Source organism: Tenrec ecaudatus, chromosome 17 (assembly GCF_050624435.1).
Source record: "Tenrec ecaudatus isolate mTenEca1 chromosome 17, mTenEca1.hap1, whole genome shotgun sequence".
NCBI lineage: Eukaryota > Metazoa > Chordata > Mammalia > Afrosoricida > Tenrecidae > Tenrec > Tenrec ecaudatus.
The window spans coordinates 47,972,881-47,997,883 of NC_134546.1; the positions used below are offsets into that span (position 1 = coordinate 47,972,881).

The 25,003-nt window shown below is 39.9% G+C and overlaps 1 protein-coding gene across 1 annotated transcript in view; it reads left to right on the forward strand.

The window, feature by feature from the left end:
- The window catches only part of APBA2 (amyloid beta precursor protein binding family A member 2), a 91,868-nt gene that overhangs the window by 13,433 nt on the left and 53,432 nt on the right, over positions 1-25,003 (forward strand). The window contains exon 3 of the mRNA XM_075535766.1: positions 895-931. Within this exon, the coding sequence (XP_075391881.1) occupies positions 895-931 (37 nt within the window). The remainder of the gene's footprint in view (positions 1-894; positions 932-25,003) is intronic.

Here is a 25,003-nt window from a genome sequence, read left to right on the forward strand (position 1 = left end):
ACAGGTCCCTGGGTGAGAGGGCATTCAGAATGTCCCTATGGGGGAAGCGATGGAGACTGTTCCAGCTGCTTAGGGAACACTGCAGTGTTTCCAGGCTGATGGTGCATGAGAGAAACTCATCATACCGTAATGTAATAACCATACTCTAAATCAGGGCTTCTCAACAATGGCACAGTTGATAATTCTGACTAGATCATTCTTGGATTCTAAACTGTCTTACACACCATAAGATGTGTAACAGCATTTCTGGTCTCCCTCTGCTAGCTACTAAACATATAGGACCCTCTTCCCTGAGTCACGATAGCCAGTACTGTTTCCAGATGTTGCCACATGTTCTCAGATGGCATGTAATTGTTTTTAACCAACAACATAATGTTATCAATCAATCAATCCCATTTAAAGTAAGCCTACCACGGTAGAGATTATTATCATGGGGCCATAAGAAAGTTACTTACTTCTGAGGAACATAGTTTGGATAAGATTTTTCTCTCTTTAATTACCAATCATATCACGCCCCCCCCTTTATCTTGTTTTAAAATATGTGTCATGTAATTCTAGTGTCACATGTGTAAGAACCATTGGTCTAGATGGCCTCTAGGCCAGATTTTAGCATTTTTTGGCTAATTTGAGGGTCTTTAGATTTTAGATAATAAGCTTGTGCAACCCAAAGGTTTCTACTGGAATTTATTACTAGTTTCCCCTCCCAATATCATATTGCCTGAATGAGACTGTGTTTGCGTGTGAGTGTGTGTGTGTGTGTGTGCACGCGCGCACGCGCAGAGCTGACTTCTGAGGAACACCAAGCACTCATGGGGTTTAACTTTTTATGTTACATCAATCAGCTATCATCCACTCACAACTGTCATGTGTTTTATTTTCCCTGTTTCAAAACAGACAAAGAAAGTGGCATCATTTCCAAGCTTCGTGGCTGGTAAGTGACTTTGAATTTTCTCCCTTGAAGGATGGGTACTTTTACTTTTTGCTTCTCTTGCAAAGCTTGCTTGGAAAGCACACTCCCAAGGTGAATACAGCACTGCAATGCAAGCTGCTTAGGCACTTTATGATGTGTCGGCCTAGTAACAATTTCCTTCATGAAAATGAAGACTGGTCTCGCCAAGATGGAGGTGAAGTATGTATCAGTGTTCCACCTTTCTCTGCCGCTGTACCACTCCATCATTTTTTATGTCAACCCCCACCTGCTCTCCTTAGTATTCTCTTTTGTCCCGGGATTCTGAAATTTGCTCCAATCACTACTCAGAACTCACAGTGGAAATGGTTCATGTCTTCTGGCTGCTGGTAAGTCCTCAATCAAAGCTTACACATCCACCTGGAAGATCTTTCTTCTCTCCAAGGTGTTCAAGGTTGTGGAAACTTGTACAATCAGGTCAAAGAACCAGATGAAGGATACCAAATATATGCTCCATTCCAGCTCTAGCTGGTAGTTAGATTCCCTCTTCTGCTTCTCAGAGAACTCATTTAATACGCAGCAGGAAGGCATTCACAATGTGTCTGGTTCAACATTACTCATAGGCCAATCCTGTCAGTGTCTTCCCCTATCTCTTTGCCCAGACCCATGCAGGAAAAGTCACGAAGTGGGCTTTAAAGAGACTTTTGCTAGAAGAACCACATTCAATAATTTACTGCCGTTACAAAGGCCACGTGGCATGTTTACTAGAGAAGTGTGTTAGGCCGGGTTGACTAGAGAAACAAATCCAGAGACACTCATATATATGTAAGAGAGAGCTCTAAATCAAAGAGCAATTGAATATTGAGGAGACATCCCAGCCCAGTCCAGATCAAGTCCATGAGTCTGATATTCGCCCGTAAGTCTGAAACTAGTCCATAAATATTTCTCCATAAGTTTCTCTTGAAACTCACACAGCACATGCAATGATGTAAGATTCAGGAAGATCACAGGCCGGTGGGTGCAAAGTTTTGCGGCTTCAGTGTTGGTGGCAGCATCTCAGCACTGGCGTGGGTCTCCACATATCTCCTTCAGCGTTCTCTGAGTGTGACTCTTCAACAGGAAGGTGAAGCAGGTCTCAAGTCTCTCCATGGCTTGTCGACAGGAAGATGAAGGCAGAGAGAGAGGAAGTTCCAAGACTCCTCATGAGAAGGCCACACCCACAAGGAAGCATCATTAGACTGTGACCTGATTAACAAGCTAGACTTCACCTGTACACTTATTTATCAAGTTGACATGAAATTATGTAACTATCACAGGAGGGGACATCCTGCATTGATTCAGGGAACAGTTGTCCATGCTATTTACTTACACCCTCATTCATTATATTAAACATGACCCTAGTAGCTGAATTAGTACCAGTAAAAATGTCTGTGTTTGCAGCTAATAATGAAATGACACTGTTGATCATGGTGGATATAATTGCATACAAGTTCATGTTGGGTGTTTTATTTGTTGTTTGTTTAGACTGCATATTTCTTCTACTTTGCCTCTTTTTTGGTGGGATTTAATAATTGCTTTTCAGCTATGGATCTACTGTTCTGTATCACGCTTTGGTGTGAGGAGAATGCGTCTTGGAGTGTCATCTGATACACTTGTGGGATCCTTTAGGAGTTTTCTGGGACAATGTTTCTTACCCACATTGGTGTGTTATAATAATGTGGATTTTATGACCTCTTCAGTACACTGGTCAGTTTATGAATATTTATAGGACTAGGTAGATTATATTAAAAACAAATTATTGTAAACTTATCCCACTCTACTTTTCTTACTTAGAAAATAACTGAATTCTGAGAACTGAAATCTGACAAATTTCTTCTTAAGAAGCTAGTTTGGACTGGCTAAACAAGTTCAAATGGGTTCAAATGGATCAATTGGGTCAAACTAATTTCAGTTGCTATAAACTGGCTCAGTGCTGCTCAAATTTCATAAAAATATTTTTCAAATACTTGATTCAAATAGATGGGAACGGATTTTTACTAATTCAAAAGATGTGAGTGCATTTTGTCCATTAGTTTAAATTTGGCTTTAAGTAAACCTTTTTTACTTTACACTTAAAAAAAACCTTTTAGTTAAAAAAAACCCCACTTAAAAAAAATCAGGTCACAATAGATCATGACAATTTCAACTCACACGGACAGCTAGAGTGTTGAGCAAATTCATGGATAATTCATGGATTAGCAAAAGCACATATAATATTAGAGAATTCATAATAACAGGGCCTTCATGGACCAAAAATCCTACAAAAGAGCACATCATCATAATGAGGAAAACCTTCGAATGCCATGAGTGTGAGAATGCATGTGGGTGCAAACGGTGAACATTCCACTTGTAAGAACAGAGAATGATTTTTCCTGCACAGTGTAGTCTGGAGGTGGGCAGCTGCTGGCTCAATGGCTTCCTGATGTCAGGATCAGTATTTGTGTTTTTCTTGGTCTTTTCAGGGTTATCATCTCGTTGTTACTCAATAGCTCAAGATATTATTTCTTGTTCTAGGCAGGAAAACAACAGGAGAATAGTAAAACTCTACTGTCTACCTGCCTCCGTTTAGCAGGAAACAATTACTGTGGAGAATGACTTCATGGGCTCTCTGCATAAGAATTTGACACTGTTTGCTTTCTCACTCAGTTCTCGTGGCATACTACACTCGGTTACTTGCTATGGCTCTTCTGTCCTTAGTTTTTGTACTTCCCGCCGAACGACATGATTGAAACATGCAAATAGGAAGTATCTGGGAATTCCCCGGTTCTGCTATCCTGCTAGGTATAAAATGAGCCATCTCAGAGCAGAAGGGGATCTCAGTACCATCAAGAAAGAAGAGTAGGAGCTACACACATCTTTTGGCCCCAGAGTTCCCTGTATTGAATGTTTCTCATCCAGAAGTCTGAACTGTGATGCGAGAGGACCACAGGGAAATCAGAAACAGTGGCAGCAGAACCAAGAGTCCGAGTGCAAGATCGTGGTGGGCTTTCTGTCACGTCTTCATTATTAGCAACTCAGGACTACCATGCGTGCCTTTCATACTGGCTTTGCTTTCCATGACACGTCTTAGTCTGGCAGACATAGTTTGGCTTCAGAGAATGAGCGTTATTGGAAGTTTGCTTCATGTTGAACCCTCATTGCTTTCGTAAACAGTACTCAGTTAAGTTTTCCACTTATGTAACTTAACATGCCATGTGTTTTAATCTTAAAAAGCATTCCTATATATTTCCTTTTCTCAATAGTGCTTTAATTCCTATACCATTGGCTAGATGCAGACTTGCCAAATATCTCATGGATGGAAGTTATTTAATATGATGATAAGGATGACTCTGAAGTGGATCAGGAATATCTCTATATATGAAATTGATATATATGAAATTGATCTATACAAATGGATTTTGAGCTCAGACTTTTGAGAACACTCAGATCTTCAGATATGGTGGTACTCAATACACTTTCACGCAGTGATCACTGAAGCACATGGGCATTACAGCAGAGTGTGGTGAAGGAATCAGATGGTGCCCACTAGCAGAAAGAATAGCTCTGGAATTTTAAAACAAGCAGCCATCCAAATGAAGTGACAGCTAAGTCCATTGGAAGGACTCTACCGGCCCATGTAATCCAAGGATTATACATATTAAAATCCAAGATTAAAGAGGGGAATTACAGTAGTGCTTCCATTCTGAGCACCCAGTTTGCAGAGGGTCTGGATGACAAGGGGCATAATCTCCTTCAGACGTCACATCAGAAGGATTGGATGTGAAAGCCACACTAAGAATTGGATGAGGTAAATCCCACTGGGCTTAACCTCAAATTCACCTGTAACACCTTGAAATGACAGGGCCTAAAGTCCCAGTAGTCTATATAGTACATGACTTGGGTCACTAAGGGCTGGTCAAAATTGCCCAACGAAGAACAAATTACCAGTGTATTCTCCCCCTGGGTTCTCTATAAGTATCAAGTGTTTTTATTCCCCAGTGGTGAGTTGCTCCGCCTAGTTTACCCCCTGACAGAGCTATCCTTGCCCTCTCTAAGATATACATACCCCTTCCCCCTCTTGACTTGTCTTTTCAGTAAGGTTTCCTTATCACTCTTGTAGGAATATCTGTTGATTTGGGAAGACCGTAGCCCAACGTTATAGGCAGGAACGGGCTGATCTTCTCCCTTTCCCCTCCTCTTGTGAAACTCACTCCAGCTGAGGCGAGGCCTCCTCTGTTGATGTGATTTCTAATGTGTACACATACCAATCCCCAAACAAACGCTGCCATTGAGTCAATACTTACTCTTAGAGACTCGCTGTGGATTTTCGAGTGTGTTAGGCCAGGTTCACTAGAGAAGCAAATCCAAGGACACTCATGTACGAAAGAGCTTTATATCAAGAAGTAATTGTATGTAAGGAAAACATCCCAGCCCAGTCCAACTCAAGTCCAACGAGTCCACCAGTCTAATTATAGCCCATAAATCCCTCTTCAGACTCATGAAGCCACATGCAATGATACAGGAGGATCATAGGCCAGGGGTACAGTCTTGTGGATCCAATGGCGGTGGATGCATCATCTCCAGAGCTCGCGTAGGTCTCAGCATGGCTCACCAGCGTGAAGGTGAAAACAGAGAGAGGTGGGGAGGTTCCCAGGATCCTCCTTATGAAGAGGTCATGCCCACAAGGAGGCACCATCAGACTCTGACCTGACTGACAGCCTGGACTCCACCCTGCACTTCAGTTGACACAAAATTATGTAACCACCCCAGATCACCCCTTGTCTACTTGGCACTTTTACACAACTCTTTAGCCATGCATAATTTTAAAATAAAATCATATTTGTGCCTAACAGGATAAAACTGGAAAGCACACAACTCAAAATGTGCCAGCCTTATTTAAATATAATAGCCTATAAGTGAACAAAACAAAAATATTCTATGCCTAATGATTGTAATTATGTGAACACCTACATCATAATCTTATCAAAATATTCCCCCCACCCATGGAAGTTTGTGAGCCAGCCACTTCATGCCTTTATCCTCCCCATTTGGGGTATCCAATTTCTATTCTGCCCACTTATATCAACTCAGTGCTCCGAGCACACAAACATGTTCTTTGATGTGAAGCATCCGGTTGGAACCTTGTGAGTCTGCATCCATCAGCAAAGTCCAATCAGGATAGACCATCCATAAAGTCAGCAGCAATATGCACCAATTCACAGGCTCAACATTCTTCATCTGGTTGGGTTATGGTCAAATCAATGTGGGCCACCTTGCTTAGCCTCACCAGGATGCCCATTGGCTGCCGCGCCTTTCGACCGTGCTCTCCATCACAAATTCTCAACAACATTAACTCCCTTGGGCTACACCATGCTATAGGCTCAGGTTCTACATAACTCTATAAACTTCAGAACCGTTAACTGCTCTCACCTTCCTCTAGTCCAGCAGTTCTCAACCTGTTGGTCATCACCCCTTTGGGGGTCAAATGACGCTTTCACAGGGGTCACCCAATTCATAACAGTAGGAAAATATACAGTTATGAAGTAGCAACAAAAATAATTTTTATGGTAGGGGGGCTCACCAGCACATGAGGAATTGTATTAGAGGGTCGGAGTATTAGGAAGGTTGAGAACCACTGCTCTAGTCCCTGTGAAACAGGTTCACAGGTGTCGGTGGCCAAATGGATCCAGGTGGTCGCCTCACAAGCTTTTCAGGCTGCCCACAGGCTCTTTTGCATTTTCAGTCCTATAGAGGAGAATTTCTTCATGGCTCCAATTTTTTCCATCTTCCGGTGCAAACCACTAGTTCAAAATTCAAAAATCAAATGTCCAGAACATTCAAGACACTGAGTGGGTCTTATTGTTTCAGAGCTCTCTTTGCAAGCACGTCCTTTACGTCCCATTTAAAGATCTAATTTAATGGTCGAAGGCAGTGAGCTTACAAATTCTCTATTTATATTTCCCAATAATAATTTCTAACACATATTATATCAATAACAGTAAGTAGAAGAAATCAGTATAAACCTAGTAGAGGCAGATCCTAAGCACATTCTTAAAACAGTCAAATTTAGTCTTTATCTAAACTACCCCATTCCTATGCAATATGGCTTAGGTCTCTGGCAACATCAAGCTACGGAGAGGCTTTCTGTTAGCCGGTTTGACTATGCAGCATGGTCTCAGAGAATTTCAAGGGGCAATTTCATCTCCTGAACTTGAAAGTTTACATTTGTCACATTCATTTTCACCATTTCAGATAGGAATTACCAAAGACAACGACTGAAGACAAGAGTCAAAATTTTAACTTTTCACATTTTTTCCAGAAAACAGTCGAGTACACAGCATGGCCCTATCTGACTTTTGGCTAGCCAAAGAAGAAAACCATAAAGTCGAGGTCAAACAAGCACCCACTCTCCATCTTCATGATTTGTTTCTTTAGTACCCCACTCCCAGTACCGTAATGTGTTAGGCCAACTTCACAAAACAAATCCAAGGACATTCATATATGTGTAAGAAAGTGCTTTTTATCAAGAAGAACTTGTATATAAGGAAAACATTTCAGCCCAGTTCAACTCAAGTCCACTAACACAATACTAGGCATAGGTCCAAGACTAGCCCATAAATCCTTCTTCAGAATCATGAAGTCACAAGCAGTGATTCAGGAAGATCATAGGCCAGTGGGTGCAAAGTTTTGTGGATCCATTGGTGATGGACACATCTCCAGGGCTCATGCAGGCCTTAGCATGGCTCACCAGCATGACGGTGAAGGCAGAGAGACAGGGAGTTTTCCATGACCTTCCTTAGGACGCCCGCAAGGAGGTATCATCAGGCTGTGACCTGACTGGCAGGCTGGACTCCACCCCTACACTTCAAGTTGACAACAATTATGTAATTACAACACAGAGAATGTAACTGTTTACGGGAGTGGAAAGCCCAGTCTTTGTCCTTGGAGCTGCTGCTAGTTTCAAACTTCCATCCATGCCGATTGCAGCCCAACACATAACTAGTACACCATCACGGCACCTTGTACATCTAAAGGAAGTGCTGTATGGTTCGTGGCCACTAGGCAAGCTTTCTGACTCGTTGCTTGGAGACCACATTAGATTACATGACCTGAGAGCAGAAGCTTGCCTTTGTCTTGGTGTTTCTCCTTACGTTAGTGAACTCGAACAATAGTTGTCCTTTTGTGATTGAATAACTTCACTTAGCATAATGGTCTCCAAATCCTTCCAAGTTGCTTGATGTTGACCCCATGTTTTAGGTACGCATAGAATTCCATTGCGCATGTACCAGAGTTTCTTTATCCACGCTATACCTGGTGGGAATCTGGCTCTTTCCAGCTTCTTTCTGATGTGACCTGTGCTACTATATCGATGGCGGAGAATATGTCCGTTCATGTTCTTTCTCTTGCTTCTTTGGGGTATAAACCCAAGAGAAGTATTGCTGAGTGGTATGGTATTTTCTATTCTCAGTTGTTTCAGGTAGCACCATGTTGCTTTTCACAATGGTTGTACGTGTTTGCAACCCCATTAGCAGTGTATGAAAGCTCCACATTCTCCACACCTTCTCTAGCATTTATTGTTTTCTGGTTGATTTTAAAAATTGTTGCTGTCATTGTGAGAGTAAGGTCATACCTCATTTTTGTTTTGATTCGCATCTCCCAGGTGTCAAGAGATTATGTGCCTTTCTACTTTCCACACATTTTGGTTAGTCAATCGAGTGTCCCCTCGGGTGAATTCTCTGTACAAATCATTTGCCCACATTTTAATTAGATTTTTTTCTTTCTTGTTGAGATGTTGCAGAATTCAATATATTTTAGCGATTAATCCTTTTCCTATTGTGTTATTGCCAATTCTACCCCCAGCCTGCGGGTTCTACTTTTAATCTTTTGATGAAATCTTTGGATGTTCATAGGTGCCTTACTTTTAATGATTCCCAGCTATTTATTTATTTTTTGGCTATGTGTGCTTCTTTATTATGCTTGATCGTCTGGATATGCCCTGCAGTACTGCCCTTAAGTTTGTCCATATTTTCTCTTTAATGATCCTTATAGCCTTGTAGTGTACATTTATGTCTCCAATGCATTTTAAATTAATTTTTGTGAATGGGGTCAGGTTTTTGTACATGTGGGTCTTGTTTCATTCTTCTGCAGATATAGATCAAGGTTTTCCAGCAGCAATTGTTGAATAGAGTGTCTTTTTACCATTTAATGTTTTTTTGGGCCTTATGTGAATATCAATTGCTTGTAGGTAAACACTTTTATTTCTAGGTTTTCTGCCTGTTCCATTGGTGAATATTCTCTCATTATACTATTACCAGGTTGTTTTGATTATTTTGGCTGTGTTTCGAGGTCAGGTAGTGCAAGTCCTTCTACTTTTTTTTTTAAGAAGTCCTTTGCTCATCCTGAGTTTCTTCCCACTCCATATGAAATGGATAGTTGTTCATTCATTAATGTAGTTGGGGCTTGGATGGGAATTGCAATGTATTTATTGATTGCTTTAGGTATTATTAACATTTTCACCATGTTAAGTTTACCTAGTCATGAATAGGAAATAGTCATCCATTACTGTAGGTCTCTCTCTCTCTTTTTAAAATACTGTTTTATAGTATTTTGCACAAGTGTTTAGTTTCTTTTGTTATGTTTATTCCTAAGTATTTCATATTTCTTGTGGCTACTGTAAATGGAATTTTTGAAGAGTTTGATGAATTTATGTTTCTTAATCTTATTTCCTCCTACTTAACCAAATTCTTTGTTTCTAGCAATTTTTTTTAAGTCCTTGGGGTGTTTTTATATGAAATCATGTCTTCTTAAAATAATGAGAGTTTCAATTCTTCTTGGCCTATTTGTATTCCTTTGATTTCTTTCTTTTGTCTAATGGTTCTGGCTAAAACTTCCAGGATAATGTGGAATAAGAGTAGTGAAAGGGGAGGGACATCCTTTTTAAGTTTCTGATTTCAGGTTTTCCCATTGAGTGAGATGTTGGCTGCTGCGCTTCATATATGGCCTTTATTATGTTTAGAAAACTCCCTTTTGAGGATATTTTATTGAGTATTTTGTCATCTATGATTTGGATATTGTCAAATGCTGTTTCTGCATCTATTGATATGATTATGTGGTTCATATTCTTTGTTTTATTTTTATGGTGGATTACATTAATGGGTTTTCAAATGTTGAACCAACCTTGCAGCCCTTGTAAGAATCTCACTTGGTTGTGGTTTATTTAATATGTTGTTCAAGTCCATTGTTCAGAATTTGTTGAGGATTTTTGTAAATATGTTCATGAGGGCCAGTAGTTTTCTCTCTTTGTGGGGTCTTTGCCTGATTTTGGTATCAGGGATATGCTTATTTGTAGTTTGTTGTCACTCTGTATATTGTGGTAAATTTACTCTTTTGGTAAAATGGATGATAGTTCTTTGCTAACATTTTGGTAGAATTCCCCTTGAAAGCTGCCTAGTCTTGGGTTTTTCTTGGTTGGAAGTGTCTTCTTTTGTTATGGGTCTGTTGAGATGTTCTGTGTTAATTTGGGTAGATGGTGTATTTCTAGTTATTTGTCCATTTCTTCTAGATTATCTTGTTGGATTATGGCTTTTCATAGAAGTGTGGTATTTTTGATTTCAGGGTCTGTTTACCTTTGATTCTACATATTTGCGTTGTTTCATTTTATCTTTGTTAAGTTTTCCAGCAGTTTGCCTGTTAAAAAATAGTTGGCATATACTTTACATATTATATAATAAAGTCTCTCAGTCATATTAAAACATTTTGTACAATCATTACCACAATCAATTTCAGAACACATTCTTCTCAGATTCATTGTTTTTAGCTCACCATTTCCCCTATCTTCCCTAGGCAGTTATGAATCCAGTTATTGTCTGTATAGATTTACCTACCTTGTATTTCACATCTTGAAGCAAGCAAGCAAACAAACAAAACCCAACAACATTGACTAGACAAAAATTTTAAAATCCTCAATAAAAAAGAAATCAAAAAGTATTAAAAAGGAAAACAATTAAAAACTGCATCAAAGGGGAAATAAAATGATAAGGAACTATATTTTAGCCTAATGACATCTGCTATAATGAGCTTTACAGTTCCCTCTGTCTGATAGCCAGCCTATTCACATCCATGGGCTCTGGTCAAAAGGGATTCGCCAGAGGCTTAATCCATGTGGGGACACTGCAAATGGACTTTGGGCCTTCACTGTCATCCGGAGCCTTCTGAAAACGATATGATCACAATTTATGCTCTGACACCATTCCTTCTTTTGGATTTTATTATTTACAGTCCTTGGATCACACAGGCTGGGGTGCTTCTTCTGTGTGGCCTTAGTTGACACCTCACTTAGATGGCTGCTTGTTTGAAAACAAACCTTTAACACCTCAGACACTATTTTTACTGATAGACAGTCACTATTTTTTTTCAACACATTTTCTATAGCACCTATATCTTCAGTGATCTCTTCATGAAGGTGAGCATTAAGCAGGGACATGTAATAAAATCTAATTGGTAAATTGTGACTCGAATTAAGTGCAAATCCCAAATCAATTCATATATCTATAATTCATATATGCCCCTGGTTCACTTTATTTTTAGATTAACTTATTTAGCAGTTTTATTGACATATAATTCATATATTATACAATTCAATAGCTCATTTATGCTGAAAAGAATTGTACAATCATTACCACAGTCAATTTGAGAACATTTTCTTCCTTGTACTCATTATCCATTAGTCATACCCAATCCCCCCTCTGTACTCCCCAGAAAACATTAACCCAATTACCATCTGCATAAATTTACCTCTCTCGGATTTCAAAAAAACATGCAAAACACAACATAGCGAAATAAAAGAGAGAGGGCCCTGGAAGAGGAATTGGGAGAGAACCCCAAAATTTTATAATAAGTGTATTATAATAGAACACAATTACAAAAACTGAAGAAAATAAAATAAGGTACAAAATAAAACCCCCTTGTCGAATGTTATTTTGTGTATGTGTGTGTTGTGTCGGGGAGCTTGGGGAAGGCACTTGAGAACAAAGCAGGAAGCGAGGAAGGAAAAACGGGGTATGTGAAAAGTTAAGCCTGGGTAACTGATTATGCCTACACACCATCTGTTGTTCCCAGAGGCCGCAAAATCAAAGGCTTGACTGGTTGAGTTTCTGGAAAAATCAGCTGTGCCAGGGAAGAGCAAGGCTCGCAGAAGCAGCTCCTGCTGCTTGCTTAGGGAAGCCTGTCAGCATGTGTTGCTGCTCTCTCACGTTATGAAACCTGAGCATACTTAGCTTTCAGTTGATATTCTTTCTCACTGCCAGGAAATGCTGCAACATATCGCTCCTAGTCTCTGGGAGTTTCTCTCTGGTTTACTTTATTATAGATATTATCTTTTTATGATAGAGGACATTATAAATAATCGCCCTGGGGCATAAGGTACCGTATATACTCATGGATAAGCTGACTTTTCCAGCATATTTTTAATGAAGTTTTTGTCGTAAAATTAGGTGCCTCGGCTGATATTTGGGTCAGCTTATACTCGAGTATATACGGTAATTCTATTGATGTTGTCATTAATTCAGCCAATGGTATAGAATTTAAAACACACTGTTGATAAAAGGAAAGATACAGTTATAGGCTGACTTCAGACTACAGTACATGAATTATTGTCTTACACAGATTAAACTCTTAAGTGACTGGACAGTATTTATGCAAATAATGGAGGTTGGAGATAGTACAAAACATTCAAGAACTCTCAGTAACAAAGGCGGAATCATACTTACCAGATTAATACATGTCAAAAGAAAACAAAAAGGACACGCACACACATGCACTATTATATATATGGTAGTACCAGGCCACCATTAATTGGGCACTCTCAAAGAAAAAGACGTGAACCAAAGTACCATCACTCCCATTCCATAACCTTAAAGTAGCAGTAATGTGCTTCTCACAGTAGCACATTTCAACCAAAGTCCAACTGAGTATGTCGCTTCCTGAAATCTGCTACAGGTGCGTGTGAGTTAAAGCCTAGTTCACTTAGTGGATTTCCACACTGAAGCCTTCTTGTGTGGCCTATAAAGTGTATTGAGTACCTCAAAAGAACAGAGTCTAAAGTCCTAGTAGTCTATACCACAAGGCCTGGGTCACCAAGGGCTGATTAGAAACTAGGTCAAAGTGTCCAATTATGAACAGAGTATGGGGTATATTCTCCCTTTGGATTCGACATAAACATTTTAAAGCAGGTTTTTCTAGTTGAGTGGTTGCACCACCCTGTTCAACCCCCAACATAAATGTAATTGCCTTCCCCAAGACATACATGCATCCTCCCACATCTTGACTCGAATTTCCAGCAAGGTTCTCTTGGGACTCTTAACCTTAGCTCAATGTTATATGGCAGCAATTGAATAATCTCCCTCTCCCCTCGTCTTGAAAACCTGACCCTTACTGAGGTGAAGTCTCCTCCGGCAAAGTGGTGCTTAAGATAAACATATGAAGGGGATGATATTGGCTCATGGACACTAGGCAGGCTCTCTACCGCATTGCTCTGGAGACCAGATTAGAAGATTAAATAACCTGCTAGCAGAAGCCGGCCTTTGTCTTTGTGTTATCGTTAGAGTAGTGTACTCAAACACTATTTGACCTTTTGTGATGGACTAACTTCACTTAGCATAATGGTGTCCATGCTGTCCATGTCATGACGTATTTCCTGGGTCCATACTTTTAGGGATGCACAGTATTGCATTTGTGTATGCACCAGACTTTCCCGATCCATTCCTCCACTGATGGGCGTTTGGGCTGTTTCCAGTTTCTTGCTATTGTGAACTGTGCTGCAATGAACGTGGGACAGCATGTGTTTGTTCATGTTTTATTTCCTAATTCTTTGGGGGCATATTCTATTCCCATTTACTGTAGGTTGTGCAATAGCACTTCCCACAATGGCTGTGCATATCTAAAAGGCCATGAGCGGTGTATAAGAATTCCAACATTTCCACAGCCACTCCAACACTTGTTGGTCTTTGTGTTCTTTTCCTACCATTGCAGGTGTATGTTGGTATGTCATCACTGTTTTTGTTTACATCTCTCAGATGTCTAGCGATCATAAGAATTTTTCCATGTGTTTGTTAGCCATGGAGTGCTGTCATTTGTTGTGACTTGTTTACTTAAGTTTTTTTCCATCTTAAAAAAAGTTTTATTTGCATACATGTCACCTACCATACAACTTAATCATTTAGTCATATTAAGATTTGTTAATTATTAACAATCAATTTCAGAATATTTCCTTCTTATACTCATTGTTAGTTTCCCTATACCCTCCCACCCCCGCCCCCCCGCCAAGTATTCTAGCCAATTATCAATCTGGTTACTGGCCCTATAGGTCCACCTATCCTTGATTTCATATACAGAAAATTGTACAAAATACAGACAGGAAGCAAACAATAGCAAGGAAAAAAACCTCCTAGTAACAATGATTAGACAAAACCCAGAAAAATGTCAAACAACAAAAAAGCAGAAAATACTAAAAACTGGAACAACTTTAGAATGGGTGAAAATGGACATCAAATAATGTTATTATATTTTACCTAAACACATCTCCCATTAGCCGATTTTACAACACTCTGTCTGGTAGCAAGGCGATTCACCCCCTCTACTATGGTTAGAAGGATTTACCGGAGGCTTAATACATGTGTGGACGCTGCAAATGGAGTTGGGGCCTCCACTATCATTTATAGTCTTCTGCAGACCAAGTATTCAGGATTTCAGCTCTGATGCCATTCCTTCCTTCAGATTTGGGTTTTATTATTTAAAATTTTTATATCACACCAGCTGGTATGCTTCTTCCACGTGGACTTAGTTGATGCCTGTTTTAATGGCTGCTTGTTTGGAAATGAGTCTTTAAAACTTCCTTAAAAGACACTATTCTTTCTGGTAGCTGAGACCATCTGATTTCTTCCCCACACTTTGCTAGCGCACCTACGACTTCAGTGATCTCTTCTTGAGGCCAAGCCTCAGACATGGCCATGTCATAAGAAGTAATTGTGCTTAGATTGGGGCTAGAATTAAATGCAAGCTCCAAATCCATTCATGTATCTATGATTTATATAAGTCTTTAGTTCACTTTAGAGACGTTATTTTCATAGAGAATGCTTTAAATCATCCCTGTAGCACAAGGTAATTAATTCTATTGATAGTCAATGGTATAATGTTTAGTCAATGATAGCGAATTTGTAACATTGTTGAAAAAGGAAATTATACAAGCATAGCTGCCTCCAGACCAAAATATATGAACTGTTGATTTCTGCAGATGAAATCCTTAAGTGACGAGGCACTATTTACATTAACAGTGGGGGTTGGTAATAGGGCAAAACTTCCAATAATACTCATTCACAAAGGCATAACCATACCTACCAGATTAATACATGTCATAAAAAGCAAGGAGGGCATTAACATAATTGTAAATCTGTGGTAGTCCCAGCTTAATGTTTATTGTTGCTTACCTTTTAATTGGATTATTTGTTTGTTTTCTTTTCTTAATGAAATGTGGCAGAAATTTATAGATTTTAGTAATTAGTCCCTTGTCCATTTGGCCATTCTTAAATATTTCTTTCATAATCGATGGGCTCTTATTTTAATCTTTTAATGAAGTCTTTTGATGTATACTGTGTTCTGCTTTTTTAATATTTGGTAGTTAGTGTGTACCCTGCAAGAGGGCCCTTAAATTTGTCCTGGTTTTCAGGGTACAGTAGCGCACTAATGGGTCATGCAACAGACCCCTGTTTCCTGGAGGCCTTCTCACTCCCCACCCCCCCTCGCCGCTATCAGGACCTCAGTGCCGCCTCCCAATCTAGACTAGACAGGAGCACGTGGACAGGTATAGGTAAGAGATAAAACTCACAGCACATGGAACCCAGAAACAGGAATGAAATAGTGATACCAGAAAGGTAGGGGGAAGGTGGGGAGAAGTGGAGAGGGAGGGGCACCGATCACAATGAGTGGCACATAACCACACACCCCCAGTCAGGGGGAAGAACAACAGAAACCAGAGGGGAAGGGAGATGGTGGTCAGAGTGAGATTTGAAAATAATTAGCAATCTACAATCTATCGGGACCACGAGAGTTGTCGGGGTGGGGAGGGAGGGAAAAAAGGAGGAGCTGATCCCAAGGGTTCAATGGAAAATAAATGTCTAGAGAAGAATGATGGAATATATGTATGAATATGTTGGATAGAATTGATGTATGGTCTGTAGCAAGAGTTGAAAAAGGCCCCAATAAAATGAAAACAAACAAAAAATAATAAAATAAAGTTGAAAGCAAAAAAAATTTTTGTCCTGATTTTCTAATTGATGATTATTATAGCTCTTGAGTTTACCTTTACATCTCTAATCCATCTTGAGTTTGTTTCTGTGCGTGGAGCTAGGTGTGATTTCTTGTTTCATTCTGCATCTAGAGATCCAATTTACTCAGCGCCATTTGTTGAAGGTGTCCCACATAATGCTTCTTGGCTCTTTGTCAAAAATCAGTTTTCTGTAGGCAGATGCTTTTATTTTTGGGGTTTCTAGCCTGTTTCATTGGCCTATTTATCTATCATTGTCCCAGTACCAGGCTGTTTTTTGACTTCTGTCTCTGTGTAATGGGTGTTTCAGTCCGGTAGTGCAAGGCCTCCTTTGTTCTTTTTGAGAGTCCTTTGCCAATCTTAGATCTCTTCTCTTTCCATATGAAGTTGGTAATTAGTTTTGTCCCCCCTTTTCTTTAAAGAATGAAGTTAGGATTAGAAGCGGATTTGCCAGGTATTTGTAGATTGCTTTAGGTGGTACTTACATTTTCACAATATTATGCCTTCCTATGCATGAACACTGATAGTCTTCCATTTGTGTATGTCTCTCTTGACTTCTTGTAATGTTTTATAGTTTTCTTTGTATATATATTTAGTTTCTTTTTTCCCCAAATCATTTTACTAGGACCTGATCCAGACATCATAATGTTACATAGTTCAATCATATCAAGCAATATTGTACAATTGCTAACCAAATCAGTTTCAAACATTGACTTGAACTCCTTGATATCAGCACCCCTTAACCCCCCATTTTCCCCATCGTACCCTTCCGGAAGCCTTATTCTAGTTGTTGTCTCTATCGATTCACCTAGCCTGAGTTTCATTTACTGAAAAACATTTCATTCACATAATAAAGAGTCAAGAAGGCTACCAACAATGACAAAATACAGCAGAGATAAACCCTAATATGGAAACACATAAAATATTAAAAATCAGATCAAGCCCAAAGTGTATCATAAGGGAGATCAAATGACAAGATTTTAACCATTCAAGTTACATTTATCATTTTAATCCACTATAGTCATCTCTCCCAATACTCTATGTCTGATAACCAAGTTAGTCCCATCCCTAGCATATGGTTAGAGGGAAATCATCAGAGACTTATTCCCTGTGTAGATCCTGTAAATATATTTTGGGTTTCCACTACATAACAGAATATCACAGTTGAAGCTCTGATACTATTCCCTTCTTCGGATTTGGATTTACAATCCTTAGATCATGGATATTGGTGAGCTTCTTCCATGTGGACTTAGTTGGTTAGTGACGTAGTTGGCTACTTATTTGGAAATAAGCCTTTAAGACCCCAGATGCTATTCTGTGTGAGAGCTGGGCACCATCTAGTTTCTTCTACGTTTCCTTCATGAGGGCAAGGATCGAGTAGGACCATGTCACGAGAACTAATTGTTCTTAGATTGGAACTAGGATTAAGTGTGAGCCCCCAATCCATTCCTGAACCTTTTCTTTTTATCTGTCTCTGGTTCACTTTAAATGTGTCCTTGTTAATTTATGGTAGAGGATCTTACTGATCATCTCTCTGAATCATAAGGGCCTTCTATTTATAGTGTTACTGAGTACTCCAGAATACTAATTTTAAAACACTATTGAGACAGGGAGGCTGCACAATGTAGGCTAACTTCTTATTGCAATACCTGGATTATTCACTTGTACAGAATAAATACTCATATGACTGGATGCTATTTGCACAATGGGAATTGGTCAGGCAAGACATACAATACTGTCCACTAACAATGTCAGACACAGGTCTGCCAGCGTAATACATATATTTATACAGAAAGTAGGGCATTGACGTAGTAAATAAATGTTTGTCCTTTTACCAACAGTTCCATACTCTTGGTATAGCTGTCTTCTGCTTCTTCACACACCATGTAATTTCCGTCTTAAGTCCTCAGGTTACAGGTGTGTTTGAGGTAAAGTCTAGTTCACCTAGTGCAGTTTCCACATTGGATCCCTCTGATATGACCTTTGGGGCATGCTGTGTGCCTCGAAGATCCAGGGTCCAATGTCCCAGTGTTCTATGGCACATGACCTGGGTCCCCAGGACTTAAGGAGAAATTATATATCAAGAAGACATCTGTATCAGACTGACTTGACTAGGGAAACAAATCTAGTAACCCTTATAGATGTGCAAGACAGAGCTTTGTATCAAGAAGTAATTGTATATTATGGAAACATTACAGCCAAGACCAATTCAATTCTGTAAGTCTGATATGAGTCCATCAGTCCATCTTCAGACTCATGCAGCCACAGGCAATGATGCAGAATGCAGGAAGATCACAGGCTGATGGGTGCAAAGTTGTGTGGATCCAGTGGCGGTGACTCTGCTAGCAATCAGGGTCAACCAGTAGGAAGGTGAAGGCAGAGCAAGAGGGAGGTTCCCTGGATCCTTCTTATGAGAAGGCGATGCCCACAAGGCGGCACCATCAGGCTGTGACCTGATGGACAGATTGACTACCACCCCTACACATTTATATATCTTCAAGGTGACAAGAAAGTATGTAACTACCACACCAACCTAGCCCAGTCCAACTCGAGTGCATAAGTCCCTCTTTAGACTCATGTAACCACATGCTGTCACTCAGAATACAGGAAGATCACAGGCCAATGGGTACAGAGCCTTGTGGATCTAAAGTCAGTGGAAACATGGTAGGACACCAGCATTTCTCAAGGTCAGTGGCAGAGTCCCAGCAAACAGGAGGCAAATGGACAGGAAGAGAGAGTGCTTCTTAGGTCCTCCTCCTAAGAAGGCCGCACCTCTAAGATGTCTCAGGGAGACGTCATCAGGCTGTGCCTGAATGATAGATTGGATTTCGCTCCTTCACTTTTGGACATCTACAAATTGACATCAATTGTAATTACCACATTACTTCAGTGCCCTGTTTTTATGGGATAAAGCAAAACTATGAGCCCACATAGAGATAGAGGCTCCAAAGAAGAATTGTAAAAAACAAGAATGAATTTTCTTTAAAAAAATGTTATTTACCATCAGCAGGTGTAAGATTTAGATATAATTTAAAATAGGAAATTGCATTCATTAGTAGAGGTTTTAAATGCTGGGTAGTCTTCTGTTGTGGGCATGTACCATGGTTTGTTTATTCTTTGTTACATTGATGGGTGTTTAGCTTATTTTCATCGTTCGCTATTGTAAATAGTGCTTCAGTGAACATGGTTGTGCATAGGTGTTTGTGTCCTAGATCGTGTTTCTCTAGGAAATATACTAAGTAGAGTGTCTGTTAAATTCGATGGCATTCCTATTTTCAACTTTCTACAGAAGCACGAGACCGTCTTCCACAGTGTAGTAACCCGAACGGCACTGTATGCAGATTCCAGTCTCTCTCCACACTCATCAGCATTTGTTGTTTTCTGGGTCTTGTTTTTGTTAGCTTTGCTAGAAATGCTGGCGTGAGGCGTGACACCATTGGTGTATTATCGTTGTATTGATGCAGCATTGCGATGAGGTGGAATCACCTTGATTTTGATCCAGTGGTGTTGATTTTTGGAATGCTAATGGTCACAGCCATTGCTTCATGCATGTTGGCTACCTGAATGATTTCTTTGGTGGAGTGTCAATTCATGTCTTCTGCCCATTTTAAATGGAATTATTTGTCTTTTTCTTATTGATACGTTACAGTTTTGTATAAAGTTTAGAGAATCAGTCCCTTTTCTGATGTCTCTGCCAACAGATTTTCTGCTAGAGTCTGAGGTTCCCTTTTTCAGTCCTTCCTGAAGTGTTTTGATGCAGATAAGTAGCTAATTCTTAGCTGGTCCAGTCATCTAGTTTGTCTTCTTTTGTTTTCAGTTATGATTGATCATGTACTTTTGTCGTGTTCTAGAAGCCCTAAGTTTGTTGTGTTTGTTCATTGACGATCTTTATAGTTCTAGGTTCTAATTTTATATCTTTGCTCCTTCTTGTGTTTGTTTTGGTATATGATGTGAGATATGGGTTATATTCTGTGTTAGTCTGGGTAGACTAGAGAAACAAGTTCCTAAACACGCATATATATATATATAAGAAAGAGTTTTATATAGAAGAGCAATTGAACAGTGAGAAAACATCCCAGCCCAGTCCAGATCAAGTCCATAAGTCCGATAATAGCCTATATGTCCAATACCAATCTATAAATGCCTCTTCAGACTCACATTGACATGCAATGACGCTGAATGCAGAAAGGTCACAGGCCTGTGGATGGAAAGTCTTGTGGATCCAGTGGCGGTAGAGGCATCTCAGCACTGGTTGGGGTCTCCACACTGCTCCTTCAGCTCCAGGATTCTAGTGTAGCTCCATGTGTCTTGTCAGCAAGCGTGTTTTGCAGGGAGTGAGCTTGTGCCCTGCCTCCAGCAAGTTATTTATCTCCGTAGCACCTCCAAATGAAGTCATCAAGCTGCGACCTGATTGACAGGCTAAACTCCAGCCCTTCACTCTTAATATGCAAATTGACAACAGATTATATAACTACCACATATTCCACTTTAAATTTTTCTGCAAATTAACTAGTTTTGCCAGTGCCATTTGTTAAAGGCGCTGTCTCTTCCCCGTTTGATGAGTTTGTGCTTTTTATCAACAGTCATCTGTTCATAGCTGATGGGTTTGCCTCTGGGGTGTTCTGTTCTTGCACTGGTCTGTGATTTATTTCTTTATTTGGACCCGTGCCTGGCTGTTTTGACTACTGTAGCTGTGTACTAGCTTTTGAGATCAGGAAGTATCCGGCCTTCTAGTCTGTTCTTTTTCCGTGGGCTTTGCTTGTCTCTTTCCTTTCTATAGAAGCTTGGTGATTATTTTACCTATCGCTGTAATCATGGTGGGGGTGGTGGGGTTGGATCTGGATTTTTAACCCTTGGTCCATCCAATGGTTTAGTAAGTTATGAATTGTCCTGCTAACCACAGGATCAAGGGTTTGAAACCACCAGCTGCTCCTCGGGAGAAAGATGAAGATGTTTTCTCCCATAAAGATTTATAGCTTCAGAAATCCTATACAAGGTTGCTGTGGGATGGAATCGATTCAGTGGCAAGGATTCTGTTTTTGAGAGTTTTAAAATTTTTTCATAAATTAATAGTGCTATTTTTTAACAGCAACATATAAAAGTGGAATGTTTTTGAAAATGTGGGATGGGGGAAAGTTGGCAAAATAACAAAAATTTGCATTAAACAGAGTAATCATGGAATATACCTTTTAAATAAGAAGTCACGTTTTAAAGATTTATTTCTTTATTTGTATAACAAAATGTCAAATATATGCAAAAAGAATAAGGAAATTCATCAGCTTTACCCGCTCATGTACTGTGCTGAACCTATATTGTATTTCTTCCCACAGATTATTCTAAAGGAAATCTCAAACCACACATCCTTTCTTTTATAAGTATTTCAGTACCTCAAAACATGGAAATAGGAGTATTAAAACCTCTAACACTGTTATAATTAATTAAGATGTCAATCCGATTTCCATACTGAGATGGGCTGACGTACTTCATCCTTCTCATTCTCTTATTTTATAGGTGCTTTGGATCATCTTTCTTTTTTCATTATTACCACTTTTTTGTTATGTTTAGTAGAGTCTCCGATAGTATTGATTTTGCTTATTGCATTCTCTTGTTTAACATGTTCCTTAACATGTTCCTTTTCTCTGTGCCTTGTAAAGTGATAGCTATATAGAGAGGCATATCTGATTCATTGTAGATATGATGGTAAAATATAAGTATTACTATGTTCTCCTGTCAGAAGGGATGTTAATATACGGACTTCTCTCTTGCAGTATTAAAAAATAATTGCTGTCAAATAAATTCCAATGTATGGTGACACATTTTTTTTCAGAACAAAATTGAACCCTGTTTCTATGATTTTAGCAGCCATTATTGATCAAGCTCTAGATCACTAATTAATTGGAAGTTGCATAATTATGGTATCCTAAGACCATTAATTATTTTTTGTTTATTGGCTGGACTTCTCCACTGCCTCATTGACTATTTGGTCACCCTTAGAACAGTGTATATAGGAAAGAAAAACCTAAGATAAATGCTTGATTTCTTCCCCCCAAATTATAGTTAATACGTTATTTCCTTAACAGCATCCAAAGATAACCAGTGGGTGTTGTACTATCATTAGAAACTGTGATATTTGAAGAGTTAGTGTGTTCAAATGATTAAAGTACTCAACTGCTAACTCTAAAGCTCCTCAGAAGAAAGGACTGATGACTTATTTCTGAGAAGTTCTTCATTCAAAATCCTATGGACCATAGTCCTGTACATGACATTCCTGGGTTATCATGAACTAGGATTGATTCCACAGTAATTGATTTGTTTTTTGTTTGGTTTCAGTACATTATAATGAATATCTTTATTGAGGCTTAGATTGTTTTGTTCTTTTAAATCATTTCATTAGGGGCCCATACAATACTTGTTACAATCCATACATACATTAATCGTGCCAATCACATTTGTACATTGGTTGCCCTCATCATTCTCAAAATATTTGCTTTCCATTTAAGCCCTTGGTATCAGCTCCTCATTTTGACCTCTCCCTCCCTGATTCCACCCGATTCATGAACCCTTGCTAATTTATAAATTATTATTTTGTTATGTCTTACACTCTCCGATGTCTCCCTTCACCTACTTTCTGTTGTCTGTCCCCCAGGGAGGAGGTTATATGTAGATCCTTATAATCGGTTCCCCCTTTCTACTCCACCTTTCCCCCTTCCTCTGGTATCACCACTCTCACCACTGGTCCAGAAGGGATCATCTTTCTTGGATTCCCTGTGTTTCCAGTTCCTATCTGTACCAGTGGACATCCTCTAGTCTAGCCGGATTTGTAAGACAAATGGGATCATGATAGTGGGGGTGGGAGTGGGGAAGCATTTAAGAATTAGAGGAGAGTTGTATGTTTCATTATTGCTACACTGCACACTGACTGGCTCATATCCTCCCCGTGCCCCTTCTGTAAGGGGGTGTCCTGTTACCTACAGATGGGCTTTGGGTCTCCACTCTGCACTCCCCTTATTTACAATATGATTTTTTGTTCTTTGATGCCCGATACCAGATCCCTTCGACACCATGATCACACAGGCTGGTGTGCTTCTTCCATGTGGACTTTGTTGCTTCTCAGCTAGATGGCCGCTTGTTTACTTTAGAGTCTTTAAGACCCCAGATGCTATATTTTTTGATAGCTGGGCACCATGAGCTTTCTTCACCACTTTTGCTTATGCACACATTTGTCTTTAGCGATCGTGTTTGGAAGAGGAACATCATGGAATGTCAATTTAATGGAACCAAGTATTATTGCACCGAGGAAGTACTTGAGTGGAGATTCAATGTCCATCTGCTGCCTCAATACTAAATCTGTAAATACGTGCACATAGATCTATTTCCCCGTCATCTTATATAAATATATTTACAGATGTACTTGCCTGTATTTAGACCTCTATTAATGCCCTTTGCCTCCTAGTTCTTTCCTCTTATTTACTTTTACTTTCCTCTTGTTCCACTATCATGGTCAACCTTCCTTTAGATTTCATTAATTTCTCTCGGTTACATTGCCTTTAATGAATCCCTGCCAGGCATCTCACACCCTCCTTGCCACTAATTTTGGATCACTTGTTGTTCCCTTGTCCCTGGGTTGGTCAACACCACCTCCTTTCTCCCACCTTCCCCTCTCCCATGGCTCCCTGAAACCATCAGTCCCATTGTTTTCTCCTCCAGACTGATCATCCAGCCTATCTTACCTAGATAGACCTGCAAAGATAATATGCACCAAAAAAAAAACAAGGCATAGCAAGATAAAGGGTCAAGAGAGAACACAAGGGCATCAACAACAAAGAAAACCAATGACCTAAATAAACAAATAATACAAACTTTAAAAAAAGAAAAATATGTAAATAGTTCAAGGTCTGTTTGTTGATGTCTGAAAGTGTCCCCAGTCGAGTCTGAAGGGGTGCCACGCTCTGGCCCCTAAGTCTATCCTTTGCACTCCCTCAGGACCTCCATGCTCTGCTCCCCCTGCTGCTCTGCCGCATACCCTTAGTGTTTTGCCTCGGTGTGGTGGGGTCAGACTGGGCCAATCCCAACACTGGGTTTTCAGTGTTGACCCCCGTAGGGTCATGGGTCAGCGAGGGCCATCCTATCTCATAGTGGGATCAGCCATATGGCCCACTCTGTGCATTGGCGGTTTTGAGTGGGGATATCGTCCTCCAGGCTTGGTGGACAGTGATGTGCTCTACTCTCTCTTCCTCCATTTGCCCTGGTGAGCTCTGATCAGATATGTCCCTCTCCTCAAGCTGCAGTTTCAGTGCTGTCCTCTAATGTAAATTGGGGCCAGGCCCTCAGATCCCTCCCCTCTCTATGGCAATACGCTGCATTTGCATCCCGGAACACCGAATTTAACTCTGGTCCCTCTTTCCCTGTGGAGATATAAACAATACCCTCCCCTTGGGTGGGTCCGTGCCCTGTTCCCCTGCTACACATTTCTATCCTCCCTCCCCCGTCCTTTTTAGTTGGCTACCATATGTCCCCCTGGATTTGGTCTGGCCCCTGCGATACTACCAGGACCTCACCCTAGGGATGTTTGTATACAGTAGTTTTTTCCCCTGTGCCCCCTTTTGCATTTTTTTAAAATGTCCCTCAGCGGACTCATGTTGTGCTTGTCCTTTTGTGTTTGGCTTACTTCATTTAGCATAATTTCATCCAGGTCTTCCCATGCAGCGTTATGCCTCATGCATTCATCACTCCTTTTTAGTGATGCATAGTACTCCATT